Source organism: Theropithecus gelada, chromosome 3 (assembly GCF_003255815.1).
Source record: "Theropithecus gelada isolate Dixy chromosome 3, Tgel_1.0, whole genome shotgun sequence".
Taxonomy (NCBI): Eukaryota; Metazoa; Chordata; class Mammalia; order Primates; family Cercopithecidae; genus Theropithecus; species Theropithecus gelada.
Window position 1 is genome coordinate 17571824 of NC_037670.1, and position 19980 is coordinate 17591803.

The 19980-nt window shown below is 55.7% G+C and overlaps 2 protein-coding genes across 5 annotated transcripts in view; one reads left to right on the plus strand and one right to left on the minus strand.

Annotated features, from left to right (window-relative positions):
- The window catches only part of SLC19A1 (solute carrier family 19 member 1), a 28702-nt gene extending 18024 nt beyond the window's left edge, over positions 1–10678 (plus strand). For 2 of the 3 annotated variants that reach the window (XM_025378858.1, XM_025378856.1), the window contains exon 6: positions 6804–7768. In XM_025378858.1, the coding sequence (XP_025234643.1) occupies positions 6804–7280 (477 nt within the window). In that variant the 3' untranslated portion in view covers positions 7281–7768. Of the gene's footprint in view, positions 1–6803; positions 7769–8104 lie in introns of those variants that run through there. The other variant, XM_025378857.1, reaches the window with a different exon arrangement.
- The window catches only part of COL18A1 (collagen type XVIII alpha 1 chain), a 56288-nt gene continuing 45837 nt past the window's right edge, over positions 9530–19980 (minus strand). For both annotated transcript variants that reach the window (XM_025378854.1, XM_025378853.1), the window contains exons 32-41: positions 19719–19762; positions 19216–19347; positions 18396–18549; positions 18243–18316; positions 17626–17754; positions 16389–16421; positions 13538–13783; positions 12904–13101; positions 12066–12181; positions 9530–11057 (exon numbers count right to left, since the gene is read on the minus strand). In XM_025378854.1, the coding sequence (XP_025234639.1) occupies positions 10847–11057; positions 12066–12181; positions 12904–13101; positions 13538–13783; positions 16389–16421; positions 17626–17754; positions 18243–18316; positions 18396–18549; positions 19216–19347; positions 19719–19762 (1337 nt within the window). In that variant the 3' untranslated portion in view covers positions 9530–10846. The remainder of the gene's footprint in view (positions 11058–12065; positions 12182–12903; positions 13102–13537; positions 13784–16388; positions 16422–17625; positions 17755–18242; positions 18317–18395; positions 18550–19215; positions 19348–19718; positions 19763–19980) is intronic.

Here is a 19980-nt window from a genome sequence, read left to right on the forward strand (position 1 = left end):
TGGCAACCACTACCCTCTTCTCCACTTGAATAAGTTTGTCATTTCAGGAGTGTTATATAAACACAGTTATGCATTGGGTATCGTTTAGGGATTGGCGCTGTTCACTCAACATTGTTCTCTGAACATTCATCCAAGTGGTTATTGTGGCTCTAGCTGATTCCTTCTTGCTGCTGAGTGGTGTTCAGGGTGTGGATACAGCACACTTTATTTAACTATTCACTATGAAAGACTTGTTTCCAGTGTGGGGTATTACAAATAAAGCTGCTACAGACATTCTTTTACAGGTTTTTGTGTGAATATAGGTTTTCCTTTCCCTGGGACACACGCCCAGAAGTGCAAATGGGGGGTCACCAGGTAGTTGCCTGTTTATGAAGAAGCAACCCACTTTCCATAGCAATTGTACCTTTTTGTATCACCACCAGACTTTGAGAGATCAGTCACAGTGTCTTCAGTATGTCGTGTTGCTACCTGTTTTTATTTTGGCCATTGTGATAGGTGTAGTGATATTTGATTGTGGTTTTAATTTGCATTTCCCTGGGGGATAACGTTGTTTTAATTTGCATTTCCCTGGTGGATAATGATGTTGAACATCTTTTTATGTCCTTATTTTCCATTTGCAAAATCTTCACATCTTCTGCCCATTTTCTCATTGGATTGTTCATTTTTTTTTTTTTTTGAGACAGAGTCTCGCTCTTGCCGCCCAGGCTGGAGTGCAGTGGCGTGATCTTGGCTCACTGCAAGCTCCGCCTCCCGGGTTCACGCCATTCTCCTGCCTCAGCCTCCCGAGTAGCTGGGACTACAGGCGCCCGCCACCTCGCCCAGCTAGTTTTTTTGTATTTTTTAGTAGAGACGGGGTTTCACCGTGTCATCCAGGATAGTCTCGATCTCCTGACCTCGTGATCTGCCCGTCTCGGCCTCCCAAAGTGCTGGGATTACAGGCTTGAGCCACCGCGCCCGGCCGGATTGTTCATTTTTATACTCTTGAGTTTTAAGCATTGTTTGTGTACTCCAGATTTTAGTCCTTTGTTGGATATATACAGTTTGCAGTTTTTTTCAACTCTGTAGCTTGTTGTTTCATCTACTTAACATGGTCTTTTACAGAACAAGTATTTTTTAACTCCCATGAGGTCTGATTTAACAGTTTTTCCTTTTATGGAAACTCTTTGCCTAGCCCTAAATTCAGAAGATTTTCCTTAAATTTCTTTTTTAAAGTTTTGTGTTTTTACATTTAAGTCTCTGATCAGCTTTGAGTTAATTTTTGTATAAGATGTGAAGTTCAGGTTGAGGTCACTTTTTTTGGCCTGTGTATCCATTTATTCCAGCATCGTTTGTTGAAAAGACTTAGCTCTCCCCATTGAATTACTTTTGTACCTTTGTCAAAAGTTGGGCCTATTTATGTGAGCCTGCTTCTGGGCTCTTTATCCTGTTCCATTGAACTATGTGTTTCCCGTTGTACCAATATCTCACCATCTTGGTTATGAAGCTTTCTAGCAAATTTTGAAATTGGATAGACTGATTCCTCCAACTTCTTTTTATTCAAAATTGTTTTGACTATTATAGTTTCTTTGCCTTTCCATATACATTTTAGAGTAATCTTGTCTATATCTACAAAAATTCTTGCTCAGATTTTGTTAGGAATTGCAATTAAGCCAGTATATCAATTTTGGGAGAACTGACATGTTGACTGTGTTGTTTTCCAATCCATGAACATGGCATATCTTTCCAATTATTTAGATCTTTGATTTCTTTCAGCATTTTGTAGTTTTCAGCATATGAGTACTGTGCATGTTTTAGTTTATGCTTTTTTTAAAGTAAATCAAACCGTATCTTGAAATTTGTTATCTGCATTAGTCTGTTTGGGCTGCCATAGCCAAATACCACAAACTGGCTGACAAACAGCAGAAATATATTCTCTCACAGTTCTGGAGGCTGGAAGTCTGAGATTAAGGTGTTGGCAGGTTGGGTTCTCCTGATGCCTCTCTTCTTGGCTTGCAGATGGCATTTTCTCCCTTTGTCTTCATATGGTCTTTTTTTCTGTGTGTGGTCCTCCCTGGTATCTGGTTTTTTTTTTTTTTTTGAGATGGAGTTTCCCTCTTGTTGCCCAGGCTAGCGTGCAATGGTGTGATCTTGGCTGATCGTAGCCTCCTCCTCCCGGGTTCAAGCAATTCTTCCTCAGCCTCCCGAGTAGCTGGGATTACAGGCGTGTGCCACCATGCCTGGCTAACTTTGTGTTTTTAGTGGAGACTGGGGTTTCTCCATGTTGGCCAGGCTGGTCTCACACTCCAGACCTCAGGTGATCTGCCCGCCTCGGCCTCCCAAAGTGCTGGGATTACAGGCGTGAGCCACCGTGCCTGGCTAGTGTCTGTCTTCTTATAAGGACACCCAGTCAGGTTGGAGTAAGACGCCATCCTTATGACCTCATTTAACTGTAATTACCTTTTGAAAGGCCCTATCTTCAAATGCAGTGACATTGCAGGTTAGGACTTCAACATATGAATTGCGGGATGGTTCACAATAGTGAACCCAATAGTGTATACGTGTTCATTGCTAGTGTATAGAAATATAGTTGATATTTGTGTGTTTATCTTGTATACTGCAATTTTGCTGAGCTTACTTATTAGTTCTAGGAGGCTTTTCTGTTTTTTGGTCTTTGTTTTTTAAATTCCTTGAGATTTTCTATGTAGATAATTATGTCATCTGCAAAAATTTCTTCCTTTCTGATCTGTATATCTTTTATTTCTTAGTGCACTGGCTGCAACTTTATTAATTCCTTATTTCTGCTTACTTTAGATTTATTTTGCTGTTCTTTTTCTAGGTTCTGGAGGTGAGCTATTGATTTGAGACTTTCCTCTTTTCTAATTTATGCATCTAATGCTATAAATTTCCCCACTCAGTACTGCTTTAGTTGCATCCCACAAATCTTGATAGGCTATGTTTTCATTTTCATTCAGTTCAGTGCGTTTTTTGATGCATCATTATCTCAACTTTTGTTGTTTAATTTCCAAGTGTTTTGAGATTTTCCTGTTGTTATTAATTTCTTTTTTGATTACATTGTGATCAGAAAACACATTCTATAATTATTTCAGTCCTTATAAATTTGTTAAGATTTGTCTTATGACCCAGAATATTATCCGTTTTGATATACTGTGGACACTTGAAAGAATGTATATTCTGCTTTTGGGTGGAGTGTTCTGTAAATGCTGATCGGATCCTGTTGGCTGATGGTATTGATTTCCTCTCAGTTCTTGTGGATTTTCTGTCTAGTTTTATTATTATTGAGAGGGGGTATTGAAGTCTCCTAAGTATAATTGTGGATCTATTTCTCCTTTCAGTTCTGTCATGTTTTTGCTTCACATATTGGTAGCTCTTTTGTTTGTTGCATACGCGTTTGGGATTGAAATTTGTCTTGGTGGACTGACCTTCTTGTCAATTGTGTAATAGTGGATTATATTATGTCCTTCTCTGTCTCGTCTTTTTTTTTTTTTTTGCTCGGAAGTTTACTTTACCTGACATTAATATAGCCACCCCTGCTTTCCTTTGATTAATGTTTGCATGATACATCTTTTTCCATCGTTTTACTTTCAGCCTTCCTATCTTGGTATATTTGAAGTGAGCTTCTTGTAGACAGCACGTGGTTGAGTCATGTTTTAAAATCTACTTCGCTAATCTCTGTCTTACAGTTGGTGTATTTAGACCATTTATATTTAATGTGATAATTTGTATATTAGGGCTTAAGTCTGCCATTTTGTTTTTAATTTTTCATTTATTCTGTTTTTAGTTTCTGTTTACATTTTTTCAGCTTCCAGTGGGTTACTTGTACATCCTTTAGAATTTTGTTTGGTTTATCTATTGTGTTTTTGAATGTACTTAGTATAGCTTTTTTGGTTGCTTTATGTATTACATTACTAGTTTGAGTGAAGTATAGAAACTTTGCCTGCCTTTATGTCACTTTATCATCTCCCGCTTACAGTACAATTATCTTAAATATTTTCTCTACATACCTTTAGTGCTACATAAGAAAATATTGTAATTTTTGCATTAATCATCAAACATATTTTAGAAAACTCAAGAAGGAAAGTCTGTTTTATTTACCCATAATGTTGCCTACTATGGTATTTCCTCTTTCCTGTTATTTCAAGATTCTTTCCTTCTTTAGTAATTTCCTTTCTGTTTAGAGAACTTGTTTTTTGTGTTTTTTTTGGCCATTATTTTAGATAGATCTGCTGGTTATGAATTTCTTCTCTTAGTTTTTCTTCATCTGACAGTGTCTTGATTGCTCTTTTATTCTTGAAGGATGTTTTCACTGGATATAGGATGTTGGGTAGACTGTTCTTTTTTTTAGCCTGTGAGAAATGTGGTGCCCCTTCCTCATAGCTTTCAGGATTTTTGATGAGAAATTAGTGTTATTCAAATTGCTTGTCCATGAAGGGTCATTTTTCTCTGGCCACTACCAAGATTTTTAAATTTATTTTTATCGTTAGCTTATAGAAGTTTGAATATGGTATGTGTTGGTGTGATTTTGTTTGGGTTTTCTGTTTTGGGTTTGCTCAGCTTCATGAATCTGCAGTGTACGTCTCACCAAATTTGGGAAGTTTTCAGCCATTATTTCCTAAAGTGCTCTTTGAACCCCACTCCTTTTCTCCTCTTTTTCTAGAACCCCCGTGTCACAAATGTTAGGTTCATGTTATGAAACCCCACAAGGAATGAGACTTCGTTCATTTTTTTTTCAGTCCATTTTTTCTTTTGTTCAGGTTGGATAATTTATATTGTTCTACCTCCAGTTCATTGATCATTTCTCTGCCTCTTCTATTTTGTTGAGATGATTCATTAAGTTTTAAAATTTTGGTTATTGTATTTTTCAGTTCTAAATTTTTTTTATTTCTCCCATTTCTTTGCTGTGACTGTGTTTTTTCATTTGTTTCCAGCATGTTTCTTATTGTTCACTGAAGCATTTTTATGGTGGCTGCTTTAAGATCTTTCTCAGCGAATTCTACCATTCCTGTTGTCTTAGTGTTGGTGTCTATTAATTGTTTTTCAGGTTGAGATCTCTGTGGCTTAGTGTGCCAAGGGACTTTTTAGTGAGATGCAAGCATTTTGGGTATGATGTAATCTCAGCATCCTGTCGTGGCTGACGCAGCTCCAGCAGGTCAAGTGGGGTGTGCACCTCGCTACAGGGAGGAGGGGTGGAAGTCCAGGCTCCCACTCAGCCTTCGTGACACCTGAGCGAGGGTGGGTGGCTGGGTGGGGGCTCCTTCTTGTTGCCAGGCAAGGATGGGAATCCAGCTCCCTTGTGGTCCCCTTGATGCCCCTAGGGTTGGGACATTCTCATTATTCCTGGGTTGGGTGAAAGTCTGGACTCCCTGCTTGACCCCCTCAGATACCTCCCAGCATGGAGGGGGATGGGCACCCTCTTACTACTGGGTGAGGATAAGAGGCCACGCTCCCCACATGGTCTTCGCTGACCCCATGGGGCTTCAGGGTGACAGTCTAGGCTTCCCTGTGGTCTCCGCTGACTCCTGTGGGTGAGGGTGGGCGTCTTTACCAGCCAGTGGGAGTGAAAGCTGTAGTGCCCACTGGTGGTGTCTGACACTACCCTGCAGGGGACTTGGGGGTCCTTGTTACAGGCTGGGGAGGGTGAGGGGTCCTTGCTGACGTGGTGGGTGGAGCCGAGGTCTGGTGTCTGCGGGGAGCAGGGCGATTCCTGTCAAAAGGTCTTTCCTCATGTTGGGCTGCCCCTTCCCTGGGTCTTAGGCCAGAGAGAGCTGCTTTCATGGGCTCTTTTTTCTGCGTCTGTTGGCATTTCCAGCCTGCTGCCTTCTTCAGTTTCAAAATATCTGAGGCGAAAAGAAAAGGCCCCAGGGAGCTCTGCGAGGCACAGCTCCCCAGACCCCACGGGCCCGGCCGGTCTGCCCGCCTCGCTCCTGCTTTCGGAGTCTTCCCAGGTGTTTATCTCAGTGTCTTGGGTAGGAGAAGAACAGGGAGAAGTGTGCCAGCCCCATCTTCCTGAGTTTGCTTTAAAAACAGTTTTCCTGGAAGGGTGTCGGTGCCGACGGGCTGCAGGGATTCTGGCCTGCGGGCGTGGAGCGGGGGCCTCAGGGGTCTTGGGCGGGACTCACTGGGCTCTGCCCACAGATGTCCTGAAAGCACTGCAGCCTCCTGAACCCTCTGCACCTCCGGGAATGATCAGGTCCCTCCCTGGTGTCCCAGGGACATCTCCAGTCCCTCCTGCCCCTGGCAGCTGTGAGAATCAGGAGAGATGTGGCCACTGCTGGTGCCGCTCCTTCTGGTCATCGTAGCACAGCTTCCACTGCTGAGGTGGAGACGGGCTTCGTGTGCAGGCTGCTGGGGGGTCACTCTGGGCGTGAAGCCCTGGGGAGTAGCTCCCTGTCACCCGCTGTGGCTGTCCTCACCCTGATCTGCCAGGCGGGACATTCTGGCCCTCATGGCCGTTCTCTTGTTGTCTCAGCACCATGGATGGGCAGCAAGCACCACCAAGCAGGGGCCTCAGGAGCAGACACTGCAGGCCATGCAGAGCCAGGCCACCTGCCAGGTTCTGAGGGGTTCTTGGGAAATGGTGGGAGTCCCTCTTAAGGCCTGTGCCAGGCCGTAGCGGGAAGGGGGGCTGTGGTGAGCACTGTGGCACCTGCTCCTGGGGCTGGTCTCTGGCTGCTGTGCCATGTTCAGGGTCAGCCTCTGAGCTGGAGGAGGGTGAGCCTGGGAGCAGGCGTTGGTGTGTAGGGTGCCATCATCCCAGCCAGGCCCTCCCCACCCGCCTCACCTGCCTCACCTGCCTCTCTTTCCAGTTCCAGTTATACTGTGTGTACTTCCTGATCCTGTCCATCATCTACTTCTTGGGGGCCATGCTGGATGGCCTGCGGCACTGCCAGCGGGGCCACCACCGGCCACTGTCCCCGGCCCAGGACCTGAGGAGTCCCGTGGAGGAGAAGGCAGCACAGGTGCTGAGTGTGCAGGACAAGGGCCTTGGAGGCCTGCAGCCAGCCCAGAGCCTGCCGCTCTCCCCAGAAGATGGCCTGGGGACTTTGGGGCCAGCCTCCCTGGAGCAGAGACAGAGCGACCCAGCCCCAGCCCCGGCCCTGCAGGCAGCTGGATTCCTGAGCCCAGTGACAGCCCCTTCTGCCTGCACTCCGTGCTCCGCCCAAGCCTCAGGCCCTGACGCTGCAGATGAGACCTGTCCCCAGCCGGCTGTCCATCCTCCTGGTGTCAGCAGGCTGGGTTTGCAGCGTCATCCAAGTGACAGTGTTCAGAATGTGAACCAGTGACTCTCGGGGGCCCCTGTGGTAACTTTGCAGGTGACCCTCGGTACGTCCCTGTGACCCCTGCCTCGAAGGTCACTTGCCTTAGCCACAGGGGCCTCTGCTTATCCTGCTGGCAGGTCCCCTGGGATTCCCCCCACCCTGTGCTGCACTCTAGCGGTGGCCACAGCCTGCTGGCGACACTCAGGGCAGCTGCCTGGCCATGCTGTCCCTGCGCTGTGCCCCGCGGGCTTTGGTTGCTGGAAGAGGTGGGTGGTGGGCTCCTGTGTCCACCCGGCCTCACTGGCTCATGCCCCTTGCGGGGCTTGAGACAAATCCTCTGTGCCCCTCTGGGCTGGTGAAGTGGCCTTAGATACCAGCTCAGGGGACACTGGCCACACAGGAGTTCTGAGCCCTCTAGGGCAGGGTGGGAGCCTAGGCCCCTGGGCATAGCTGAGCTGTGACATTGCTGGTCATCCTTGGTGCTCTTGCGTTTTGGAAGATGCTCTGCTTTTTTTTTTTTTTTTTTTTTCTCTTTTGAGACAGAGTCTCGCTCTGTTGCCCAGGCTGGAGTACAGTGGCGCGATCTTGGCTCACTGCAAGCTCCACCTCCTGGGTTCACGCCATTCTCCGGCTTCAGCCTCCCGTGTAGCTGGGACTACAGGCGCCCACTGCCACGCCTGGCTAATTTTTTTTTTGTATTTTTAGTAGAGGCGGGGTTTCACCGTGTTAGCCAGGATGGTCTCGATCTCCTGACCTCGTGATCCGCCCGCCTCGACCTCCCAAAGTGCTGGGATTACAGGCGTGAGCCACCGTGCCTGGCCCTTTTTTTTTTTTTTAAACTGACATAGAATGAAGAACTGCACGTGGCTTCTCTGTCTCTGTGGAAAAGCCATCTCAGGTTGGCGGCAGACGCATCCTCATCAGAGGGGGTCAGCGGCTCTGGTCCTCGGAACTGGTTCCTCTCTCCCACCCTAAGGGCAGCCCTCCATGGTCCTGTCTGTCCTTCTGAAGTGTGTCCATCCTGACCTGCAGGTCCTCAGCTGCTCCCACGCTCATGCCAGCCCCGAGAGGACTGGTCCCGATCACTGCAGACGTGCTGGCCTTGGTGTGTGCGGGGCTTGCCTGGGCTGGGGAGCCGTGGGGGAGCTGCCTTCATGGGGGGCACTGGGGAAGTATGTCCCAGCGGCCTCGGGGTGTAAGGAGCGCTAGTGCCTTGCCCACAGGTGCCGGACCATCTGATGTGATGTGAACGCTCTTCCCACATACATCAAACACACTTGTTACGTGAGTGTGCACAGGGCGTCTGATTCTGGGCCGGCCTGGCCTGGGGGTTGAGGGCCGGCAGTCAGTGAGGATGCCAGAAGAGGCATCCCAGCCTTCTCCCCACTCAGGGCCTTGGTGCCCATGGGCTGAGCCCCCCTACAACCCTAGTCAGTGGTCGTATCCTGCAGGGTCTCTGCCACATCTCAGCGGCCCTGGGTGAATGGCTGGCTGCTCACCAGCTCCGCATGGAGAGCTGGGGACAGAATCTCTGGCTGGGGAGGGGCCGCTGGAGCTGCTGGACCCTGGGGTCTCCCGAGGTGGCTCAGGGGAGCAGGCATCTTGGGGTACCCTGGGGTGAAGCAGAGGCTGCACGTGGAAGATGGCCCGAGTCAGCGGATGGTGCTGGTCAGACAGGGCCGTGGTCCCGGGCGCATCCAGGGGCCCTGTCACAGCCACCCTGGGGACCCTGCTGGGAAGGGTCTGCACCAGCCATTTCCTGGGCTCGTAGATCTAGCAGGATGTGATGGGTGGAGGTGGGCTGGGCCTGTGCTATGGGCCAGAGCGTCACTGGGGAGGCCCACGCTGTCATCAGAACCCTCCCCCCAGTGCCTCCCCCACCCAAGGGCTTGCTCCCTCCGCATCCTGCTCACTGCACCCACCGCCTGCCTGCCTCTGAGTCCTGCACTCACCTGGCCACCAGGACAGGGATGGCTGTCAGGATGTAGTGCTCCCGGGAGCAAGCCAGGTGCTGCTGTGAGGAGAGACTTGAGAGTGTTGGTGTGTGTCCACACCCCTGTGCATGCCTGTGTGCCTGTGTACACTATGGATGCTCCTGCACACCTGTGTATAACTGCACACCTGTGTATGCCCATGCATGCATACCCCCATGTAACTCCATGTGCACACTTGGGTTCTGCCAGTGGGGCAGTCCAGGGATAAAAGACTCCTGAGGACTCCTTTTGGAGAATTGTGTCCTTCCTGTGACAGTGAAGGCTCTTGCAAACCAAGAGTCAGTGTAAAAGGTCACTTTTATTTACCTGTCTGAATTGGCTTCACATCACACACAGTTATAGAACCAGCCCCACCGGTTTCGTCGCAGTCCCGAGGCTGGTATGTGCTGGCGTGCTGTGGTCAGCCTGGCACTGCCCTGAGTCCACTTGTCCCTCCACACAATGAATGACTCTGGTGTCGATGCTGCCAGATCTCAGGGGTGGCCGCGACAGAGGACCTCGTCGCACCTCGTGGCTGCTTTGTTTGCCTGCAGGGCAGCCTGTGTGCACCCCGGGTGTCCCCTTCAGTCCCAAGGAGGGCAAGGATGTGGGTTTCCTAGGAGACAGCCGATGACTGCCCTGCATCTGGAGCCAGCCTGTCCATGGGCAGTGCACAGATGGCAGCTCGCTGGCTGCCGCATGTCCTGTGCCAGCCTCAGCCTCTTCGACGTGGCCTTGTTCCATCCTGGCACTCAGCTGGACAAGTGCTGGCTGAGCCAAGTCCCAGCCAGGGGCATGAGATGGGGGCCCTGGATGGGAGGCTGCCAGACCCCAACTCACAGGTCCCTCGTATCTCCCAGCTTGGACTTGGCCAGCGTGGAGCTGTCTGCTTTGGATGTATCTCATGGGTCATTTGGGAGGCCAGCCCCAGGCTCCTGTGCGTGATGTTGGAGGACAGGCCAGAGCCGGGGGTCACAGTGGGCCTCTGAGCTTGGAAACCTGCTCCCGCCTGGGGTTGCTGTGAACAGCCCAGAGCTGAGCAGAAGGGGCTGCCCCAGCCCCAGGGACCTGAGCCTCCCTCCCATCAACCGCAGGGCAAGCACACCCTGGAGGAGAGCCCAGGTGGCCCTGTGCTGAGTGTGGCCTCAGCTCCCATTGCCTCACGGGGCCCGTCTGCTACCAGGTCTGGGTTTTGGGCTCAGAACGGAGGTGCTAGGTGGGAGATGAAGTCGGCACCTGCCGGGGTGAGCACAGCTTCCCAGAGGAGGAAATCCTGGAGAAATCAAGCCATGGGCTGATTCAGGCCAAGAGGCTGCACGGGGCATGATACTGCAGCCTGCCTGACCCAGGCTGTGTGACCCAGGCCACGCCAGCTGGGCTCACAGCTCGGGAGAGCTGGGGCAGATGAACGTCAGCAGCAGGCTTCCATTTTAAACTTTTAAAAAAATACACTCTTTGGCTTCCTTTTATTTCTTGAGGATTACATGACACGTGAACTATACAGGAAAGTATGGCCGCCAGGTCCTGGGGCCGGGGGCTGGCCGGCCGCTCCCTGCCCACAGTGGGTGCTTCCTCCGAGCCGCCCGTCCTCTCCGGCCATCCGCATCCAGGCGGCGGCTACTTGGAGGCAGTCATGAAGCTGTTCTCGATGCAGAGGACGATATAGGCGTGGTGGCAGCTTGCGGCATTCTGCCCCAGGAGCCTGCCCCCCAGCAGGGAGGAGGCCTGACCTGTGACTGAGGGAGACTCTGTCCGCCACGTCTCGCAGTAGCTCTCAGTCAGCCTGCGCCCACTAGGGTCCGAGCCATGCCACACGCTCTTCTGGGGCCTGTAAGACGCGCCAGGCCGTCAGTCACACCCAGACCTGCTCCGCTTAGGGCAGAGGCCACCCCCCAGGCAGGAAAGGTGGAGGCAGGAGACCGGCCCTAGGGGTAACGGGGCTGCAGAGGCTCCCACAACCTGGAGGGCCACGTGGCCTCCCTGCTGGCTGCCTGTGGAGGGAGCTGTATCTCCCAGACTGCACCCCATGCTGCTTCTGCCAGACACCCACAGCAGAGGGGAGAGGGCCCAGGGCTTGGCCTGGCTGGGTGGACCCGGCCCTCATGCCTGCTAAGCAAAGGCTTCCTGTGGCTGCCTCGCTAGGAAGCAGCTCCACCTCCTGGGCTCCTGGCTTCCGGCCTGCCCTGTGGCCCGGCCCAGCCCCGCCCACAGCGCTCTTGTCAGAGACCCTTGGCAGGTGCATCTCTGTTACAGCAGATGGCCAGGCACTGCTGGGGATATGCTGTGTGGCACCCCGAAACACTCCTAAAAGCATGAGTGTTGGAAGAATCGGGGTGCTCATGTGGGGAGGGCACAGTGACATTTGGGATGAAGCGTTCTTCTGGACACCCTGGAAATTTCTGTCAACATTTTAAGGGCACACATGCTTGGACTCCGTGTTGTCCTCTGAGGAGTTTATTCTCGGTGAATAAACTCACTGCGATGCCTACATGGCTGACCACGGGTTTGGTGACATCCTGGGAGACGTGGAGTCTATGTGCCATGGGCAGAGGGCCGGGGGCGCTTAAAGGCGTTCTTAGAACTACATTCCTCTCAAACACACACATGCTAATGATTACTTATCAGAGCAGTTTTCATTTTTCTCAATGCTCTTTTGGATTTTATAATTTTTAAGTAATGAGCATGTGTAAGATCTGTCCCCAAACTCAGGGGGAACTGCTCTTAGGAGCACTGGGCACACGCCTGCCCATCCATCCGTCCTCCTGCCTGCCCACCTGCCCGTCCGCCTTCCCTGGCTGGGGCTCTCAGAGCTGCTCACACGGCACTGGGAACCTACCAGGTGGGGTGCCTCAGGACGTCCTTGCCGTCAAAGGAGAAGATGCGTGCCCCGGGCTTCAGCGGACCCTCAGAGCCTGCGAACAAAGCCTCCCAGCTGGGAAACAGCAGCTCATCCTGGAGAAGAAACCGTGTGTGTGTGGGTGGAGGGGCTTCTGCAGCCCTGGGCACATCCCACCGGTGAACGAGCGCAGGGAAGCCAGGCCTGGCCAGGCAGCCTCTGCACACTCCAAGAGGCCTTGGCTAAGGCAGGGGACCCTGTCCCTTCACGCCAGGCTGTAAGAGGGTGGGGAGCGCCGGGCCACAGCTGCCTGCTCCCAGTCCTGGACCCTGGGTCTGTGACTCCTCTGCTGGTGCTTCTGGGAATGTGGTCCTCCCCAGGGCACCCAGAAACAGCCCAGTGCACGAAAAGGAGCCACAGAATAAAGCAACATGGAGGGGGGTGCTGTGGCAGAGGGGCCACCAGGCCGGGGGGCACTGGAGGCCCAAGGGACGGTTCCTGATTCCAGGCTTGTGAGGCCCGTCACCTGTGTGGACACTCGGGCCAGCAGCACGGGAGCCTCTGAGAGGCACTGCTGGGGGAGTGGGGGTCAGGGGACCACGTGGGGGGCCTCATGGGATGCCCTGGGGGAGGCGGCAGCGCCCAGGGATGCAGAGGCCCTGGCCTGAGCCTTGTGGGATGTGACCCACCCGAAGCCTGCCCTGAAGTCACCAGCCTGGGTGGCAGTGTCCACCATGGCGGCCTCCAGAGGTCCTCGAGGGGACCCCCCCGCTGGGAGTTCCCCCAGAGGTCAAGTAGGGGCCGAGGAGCCCATGCCCTCAGGACTGGACTGACCCACCTTGAGGTTGACGATGGGCACGGCTGCGCGGTCGGCACGGCGCACGATGCTGTACAGGTCCTGCAGCCGCGAGGACAGGAAGGCACGGAAGGTGCCCACCAGCCCCACGGCCCGTGCCTGCTGGAAGCACTGGAAGTCGGCCCCGCGGATGCCCCGCATGCCGCCTGGCAGCGGGCTGTTGAGCGCAACCAGGTGGAGCTGTGGGGAGAGGGGCACATCACGGGCTGTGTCCCCTGCTGCGCCCTGCACCCAGGCCCTGGGCGCCCCACCGCGGCCCTGCACCTGTATGGACAGGTACGGCCAAGGCAGGCTGAGTGGGAAATGCCCAGCGACACACTGAGGGGCCCAGGCAGCAGCCCCTATACCCTGCCAGGCCAGAGCAGCCCCAGCCACGTGGGTGCCCCCAGCTGCCTCTGTAGGCGGAGGCACGCCGGTTCCTCAAGGACGTGATAGGGGCTGGACTTTCATGACCGCTGCTTGGCCACCGGAGGGCAAGTCCCAGGCTGAGCCACTAGACATCCACCCATGGCCGAAGCCTGGGACCCCCAGCAGCTCTGCAGGGGCTGGGTCCTCTTCTGCTGCCCCGAGAGCCGAGGGGCTAGATGGAGCCAAGCCCACTATGGGGGGCACTCACCACGGGCTGGAAGTCGCGGTGGGTGTGGGCGGGTGGGCTCGTGGGGAGCGCCGGACGCAGGTGCACGTAGGAGCTGTGGTGCGGGGCTCCAGGGTAGGGCTGGGGCTCGGGCAGGCGAGGGGGGCTGGCCAGGATGTCGTCTGCCCGCCAGGGCCTTGCGGTGGGGTGGGGGAACTCCCGGCGGGGGTAGGGGTTGCTGTCGTGCAGCTGCACCACGGGGGGCTGCAAGGCAGCCACTTCGTTGTCCTGCAGGTGGGAGATGCGGGGCCTGTCGGCAGGAGGTCCCTCCGCTTGCCCCTCCTCCATCTGTGTCCTCCTCTGGGCTGTGTGAGGGGCTGTGCTGCAAGCTGGCAAGCAGGGCGCTGTGCCGCCAACCCTGGAGCTGCCCTGGGCTGGGGGGCAGGAGCAAGGGCGGGGAGTCCTGCCTGCTGTGGCGCTGGATCGTGGTCACCTCTGCTCAGGCCCCCAGACCCAGCCGTGCACAGAAGCCGTGGCCCTCACTGACCACGTGCCCTGACCTGCCCTCTCCTTGCTGTGGCTCCAATTTAGGGCCCCTGACCTCAGCGTGGCGACCTCCGACCTTCTCATGTCCCTGAGCCCTTGCTCTGTCTCCCTCAGAGGTGACCTCCACCCTAGAAATCCCAGCCCCCAGGTCTGCACCCCAGTCTGATTCCCCTGATTCTGTACATTTCCCCACAGCCCTGAGCCCCTCCTGACCCAGCTGCCATCCACCTGCACTGTGTCCACATTGCTGTCCCCACTGTCCGCTCCACAGGGCCCGGCTGTGTGCTACCCAGGGCAATATCCATGGCCACCCGGCACACAGGAGGGGCCGTGACTATTGACTGCCTGAATGAATGAATTGGCAAATGAGTGAGAGCAGACTGGGCTGAACCCTGTGAGGAGACCAGCTGTTGCAGAGCCCAACACTGCTCCACATCAGGCTTCACTCCTGAGCCAATTAAGGAGTCATGACCTGTACTCAAGGAGGTGCCAACAGCAGCTGGACGCAACACTTAGGAAAACAAAAATATTCACCCAGCTTTGCACCATCCATACACCCACCCATCCACTCACCCACCTGTCCACCATCCATCCACCCATTCATCCATTCATCTACCTGTCCACCATCCATCCACCCATCCACTCACCCACCTGTGCACCATCCATCCACTCTCTCACCTGTCCATCATGCACCCATCCATCCACCTCCCCATCTACCTACCCATCCACTCACCCACCTGTCCACCATCCATCCACCCACCTATCCACTCACCCACCTGTCCATCTTATCCACCCACCTATATCCACTCACCCACCTGTCCACCATCCATCCACCCACCCACCTGTTCATCATCCATCCACCCATTCATCCACTTATCTACTTGTCCACCATCCATCCACCCATTCATCCACTCATCTACCTGTTCACCATCCATCCACCCATCCACTCACCCACCTATGCACCATCCATCCACTCACCCACCTGTCCATCATCCACCCATCCATCCACCTCCCCATCTACCTGCCTATCCACTCACCCACCTGTCCACCATCTACCCACCCACCTATGTGCTCACCCACCTGTCCACCATCTACCCATCTCTCCATCTACCTACCCATCCACTCACCCACCTGTCCACCATCTACCCACCCACCTATCCACTCAACCACCTGTCCACCATCTACCTTTCCACCCATTCACTCACCCACCTGTCCACCATCCATCCGCCCATCTTATCTACTCACTCACCTGTCCACCATCTACCCATCCATCCACCTCCCCATCTACCTACCTATCCACTGACCCACCTGTCCATCCACCCATCCATCCATCCACTTCTCCATTGATTCACCCACCCAGTCAGCCACCACCCTAGAGATATCCATTCTTGTGTCTGGCACTTTGGGAGAGGGAAGGCAAAGATACAAGATGTGGATTTTGGCCCCAAGGATTTTGACCCTGAGGAGGGCAATGAGTGGCAGACACAATTGGGAAAGTTGAGGGATGAGAGTGGCTCCTTCGTGAGGCCAGCGGCTGAGACGGAGTTAGTGGGGTGTCCTGTACTGAGACGGAGGTAGTGGGGTGTCCTGCACTGAGACGGAGGTACTGGGGTGTCCTGCACTGAGACGGAGGTACTGGGGTGTCCTGCACTGAGACGGAGTTAGTGGGGTGTCCTGCACTGAGACGGAGGTACTGGGGTATCCTGCACTGAGACGGAGTTAGTGGGGTGTCCTGCACTGAGACGGAGGTACTGGAGTGGCCTGCACTGAGACGGAGTTAGTGGGGTGTCCTGCACTGAGACGGAGTTAGTGGGGTGTCCTGCACTGAGACAGAGTTAGTGGGGTGTCCTGCACTGAGACAGAGTTAGTGGGGTATCCTGCACTGAGACGGAGGTACTGGGGTATCCTGCACTGAGACGGAGTTAGTGGGGTGTCCTGCACTGAGACGGAGGTACTGGGGTGTCCTGCACTGAGACGGAGTTAGTGGGGTGTCCTGCACTGAGACGGAGGTACTGGGGTGTCCTGCACTGAGACAGAGGTACTGGGGTGTCCTGCACTGAGACGGAGGTACTGGGGTGTCCTGCACTGAGACAGAGGTACTGGGGTGTCCTGCACTGAGACAGTTAGTGGGGTGTCCTGCACTGAGACGGAGGTACTGGGGTGTCCTGCACTGAGACGGAGGTATTGGGGTGGCCTGCACCCGTTTTCTGCAGCAGAGGCCGATGGTGAGCCACATGCTCAGCTCCAGGACGCCAAAGGACCACGTGTTGTTCCCCAAACAAGAGACAGCACATACCCGCTCATGTCCTGACCACCCACCAATCTCAACAGAGAAAATGCTCCTTACCGTCCCTCGTGGAAGTGGCGTCCGGGGCTCCAGCTGGAAGAAAGCAGAAGGGTCATCCAGGATCTGCGGCTGGGCCTGAGCCAGCGTGCCCTCCCTGCCCAGCACCCGCCTCTCCCTCCCCAGCACCTGGCCCTTCCAGACCACAAAAGGGTGCCTTCCCTGCCCAGCACCCGGCCCTCCAAGCCTGTACCAGGGTACCCTCCCTGCCCAGCACCCGGCACCCCCAGCACATGTTTGCTAGGATGCCATCCTCTGCCTCCTCCTGTCAGGACCAAAGCCCCTGAAAGTTAGGGTGGGGCTGCATCTCAGTGCCTACGAGGACACCTGGCACACAGTGGGCACCAGCTCGGCATCTGCTGTGAGACTGGCAGCCTCTCCCTGGCCAGATAAGGGACTGGAATGGGATTCACAGTCTGGGGGGCTGTAGGGGCCAGCCCAGGCCCGGGTGGGGGCCGGTGGCGAGATGGAGGGAGTGCTAGAAGGAAGGTGGGAGGGCTGCAGAAGTCAGGGCTGTGTCAATGCACAGTCTGCCGTGGAGGCTCCCACGGATGTCGCAGGCCGTTTCGGCGGCACGGGGCTTCTACCAGTCCTCACCTTTGCCACATGAAGGCAAACAAACCTTCCCTGGGGCCCTGCAAGCATGGCCACGCCCACCTGGATCAGAGCGGCCGCTCCTGCCATCCAGGCCATTTTGGGAAAGCAGGAAAGGGGCTGGCCTGGCCTGGAAGGGGCCATCCCAGGTGTGTCTGAGGAGCCAGGCTGGTGAGCAAGGCCCATGCTAAACAGTGAGGACACATTTCATCCCACCTCAGTGTTTATAATGTGAGGTGCAGAGCCACAGGACAGCCTGCATCCCAGCAGGGGCCGTGCTGTGGACATCACGTGGCCCCGGAGGGCCTGAGCCCCACTCCCGCCTTGTCCCGTCAGACACCTTGTCTTGTTAACGGGCGTGTGAGGTGATGTTTATCTTTGTAAATGTTCACTGTGACGTGACCCGCCAGGAGCCCCTCACACACCGTGTGTTCATTCGCTTCCGGAAGTTTGAGCTCACTTTTCTCTAATCCCAAAACTGCTCACAAAAGTATTTTACTAAACTTTGCCGAAAGTTTGAAAGTTTAAGAAGCGCTGGCTGCCACCTGCCTCCATCCCTGTCTGGGGCCTGGGCCTCTCGCCTTAAGCCCCAGGAGGCAGCTTGGGCCCTTCCACAGGTCAGGAACCTGCCATGCACAGCACTCACCTGGACCTTCCGGAACCCGTTCCGCACACGGACGTAGAGCTCCTCCTGCTCGGCCACGAAGATGAGCCAGCCCTCGGGAACCTCGTGCACCTGGCCCAGCATGGCCTGGCGCGTGGCCCAGAGCCTCACCTGCTAGGACCCAAACGCAGGGGCGTGGGGCTCGAGGTGGGAGGGCACGGGGCAGGGGCAGAAGGAAGGGATGCCCGTTTCAGGGCGCTGGGCAGGGGCAGAAGGAAGGGATGCCCGTTTCAGGGTGCTGGGCAGGGGCAGAAGGAAGGGATGCCTGTTTCAGGGCGCAGGGCAGGGGCCGCAGGGCTTTGGGCAGGCATGGACTGAGGCGGCTGCCCCCATGAGCACCGTGGGGACCCCTGCCTGCCTCCAGCCCTTCAGCCTCCGTGGACAGTGCATGGGCCCTGGACACTTCCCAGCTGGTGGTCGTCCTCCTGGGCCCACTGGATCCCCCCATGGCCTGGCCCCGCTTCCACCCTGGAAACCACATCTCGGCCTCCTGTGCATCTCCCTGTGGGGTCCATGGGACGGTGCCTCTGAGGGGCAGGGGCTGCAGAACCAGCCAGGGCATGGGACCCAGGTGCACAGCCGGCTGCCTAGATACTCACCCCTGAGGAGGTGCCCATGGTTCCAGGAGGCCCAGGGGGCCCAGGGGGGCCCGGAGGGCCGGGAACGCTGATAGCTGCAGGAGAGAAACCAAGGTGGAAACGGGAAGCCACACGAGGTGGCCTCTGCCCGGGGCCCACTCCCCACTGACTTACTCTGCCTGTGAGGGCCGGGAAATGAAGGGGGCCCTGGGGGGCCAGGGGGGCCTGGGGGGCCGGGAGGGCCCTGGCGCCCCTCGTAGCCGATGCCGGGGGGTCCCTGAGGTCCAGGTGGGCCAGGCTGGCCCCGGATGCTCTCTCCCTTGGGACCCTAGGGACGGCGACAAGAGACGCTTCCTGGTTACCTCGTGCCCTGGGCTGGGGGCGGGCAAGCTTGTGGGGCTGGGGCTGCATCGGGCTGGGGGCGGGCAAGCTTATGGGGCTGGGGCTGCATCGGGCTGGGGGCAGGCAAGCTTGTGGGGCTGGGGCTGTAGCTACCAAGACCCCCTTGATGAGCGCAACCTCTGAGTCACTGGTCCTCTCCCTGCCCACACCACAGCCTGAGAAACCCCCACACCATCACCCCTTCTTCCCTGAGGGTGCGATCCCGGGGCAGAGACCAGCTATGACCAGAGAGACCAGCAGAGACCAGGGACCTGACAACAGTGTGGGCCCCCAGGCAGGAGCTGGAGTCTTTCAGGACTGATGGGCCTAAACCCCGATCTGACCCAGCCCAGGAGCAGAGGTGGACGCGCTTGGCCCTGGCAGGAGGGCAGGCCATGGAACACTGCAGGGGGACGGGGCGTGTCCGGGGCCAGTGCACCCACACCTGGGCGGCCTGCTGCGTCCCCACACGGGGAAAGGGCCGTGTCGGGACCGCTGAGCTTGCAGGGGCGGCTCCGGCCTTGGCGGGCGTCGGTGGCCGGGCTGGACCTGCCCTCAGCTCTGCACCCAGACCCCTGGGACATACGCTCTGCCTGCACAGGGTGGGACTTACTGGAATCCCAGGGTAGCCAGGTGGGCCTGGGGGACCGGGGGGGCCTGGCAGGCTGGAGCCAAAAAAGCCACCGCCCCCGGGCTCACCCCTTTCGCCTTTCTGTCCTGCATCACCTCGGTCTCCCTTCTCCCCCTGTGGATGGAAACACTTGTCAGACACGGGAGCCCCAAACCCCTACAAGCCACAGGTGACCTCCCGTCCCTCCCGAGCCAGGGTACGGCGGTCAGAAGCTTCTGGAGCCTGGAGCCCAGGCCTGGGAGCTGCTGGCTGCGGAGAATAGGGCTCGACTCCCCACCTCCCACTGTATCAGCCAAGTCCCCAAAAACTGAGCTGGGGACAGGAACGTCCTGAGGGACGCCCTCGACGCCCTCTGGAGCCAGCGCTCCTCTCAGGGCTGAACAGGAAGGGGTCTTGGGCCGGATGGCGCAAGGAATTGGGAGCAGCCACCCAGGGGGATGTACAGGACCTTGGGGGCCCTCAACCCCACCAGGGAGGTCACCCACCTTCATTTCAGCCTCCAACTGAAGGAAGTCAAATGGAAACTGCCCTGCGAGAGACAGACAGGTGGGGTCTCGCTGAGGTGGCGTCTGACGGCGCCGGGCTCCCCCTGCAGCCCCCAGCACTGGTGGGTTTGCCTGAGGCGCTTCTAGCCATTACCGTATTTCCCGGTAGAGATCCCATATTTCATTAGGTTCTTCTTAGTTAACTGATACTTTCTGATGTTTTTGTCAATGGTGTCTTTTTTTTTTTTTTTTTGAGGCGGAG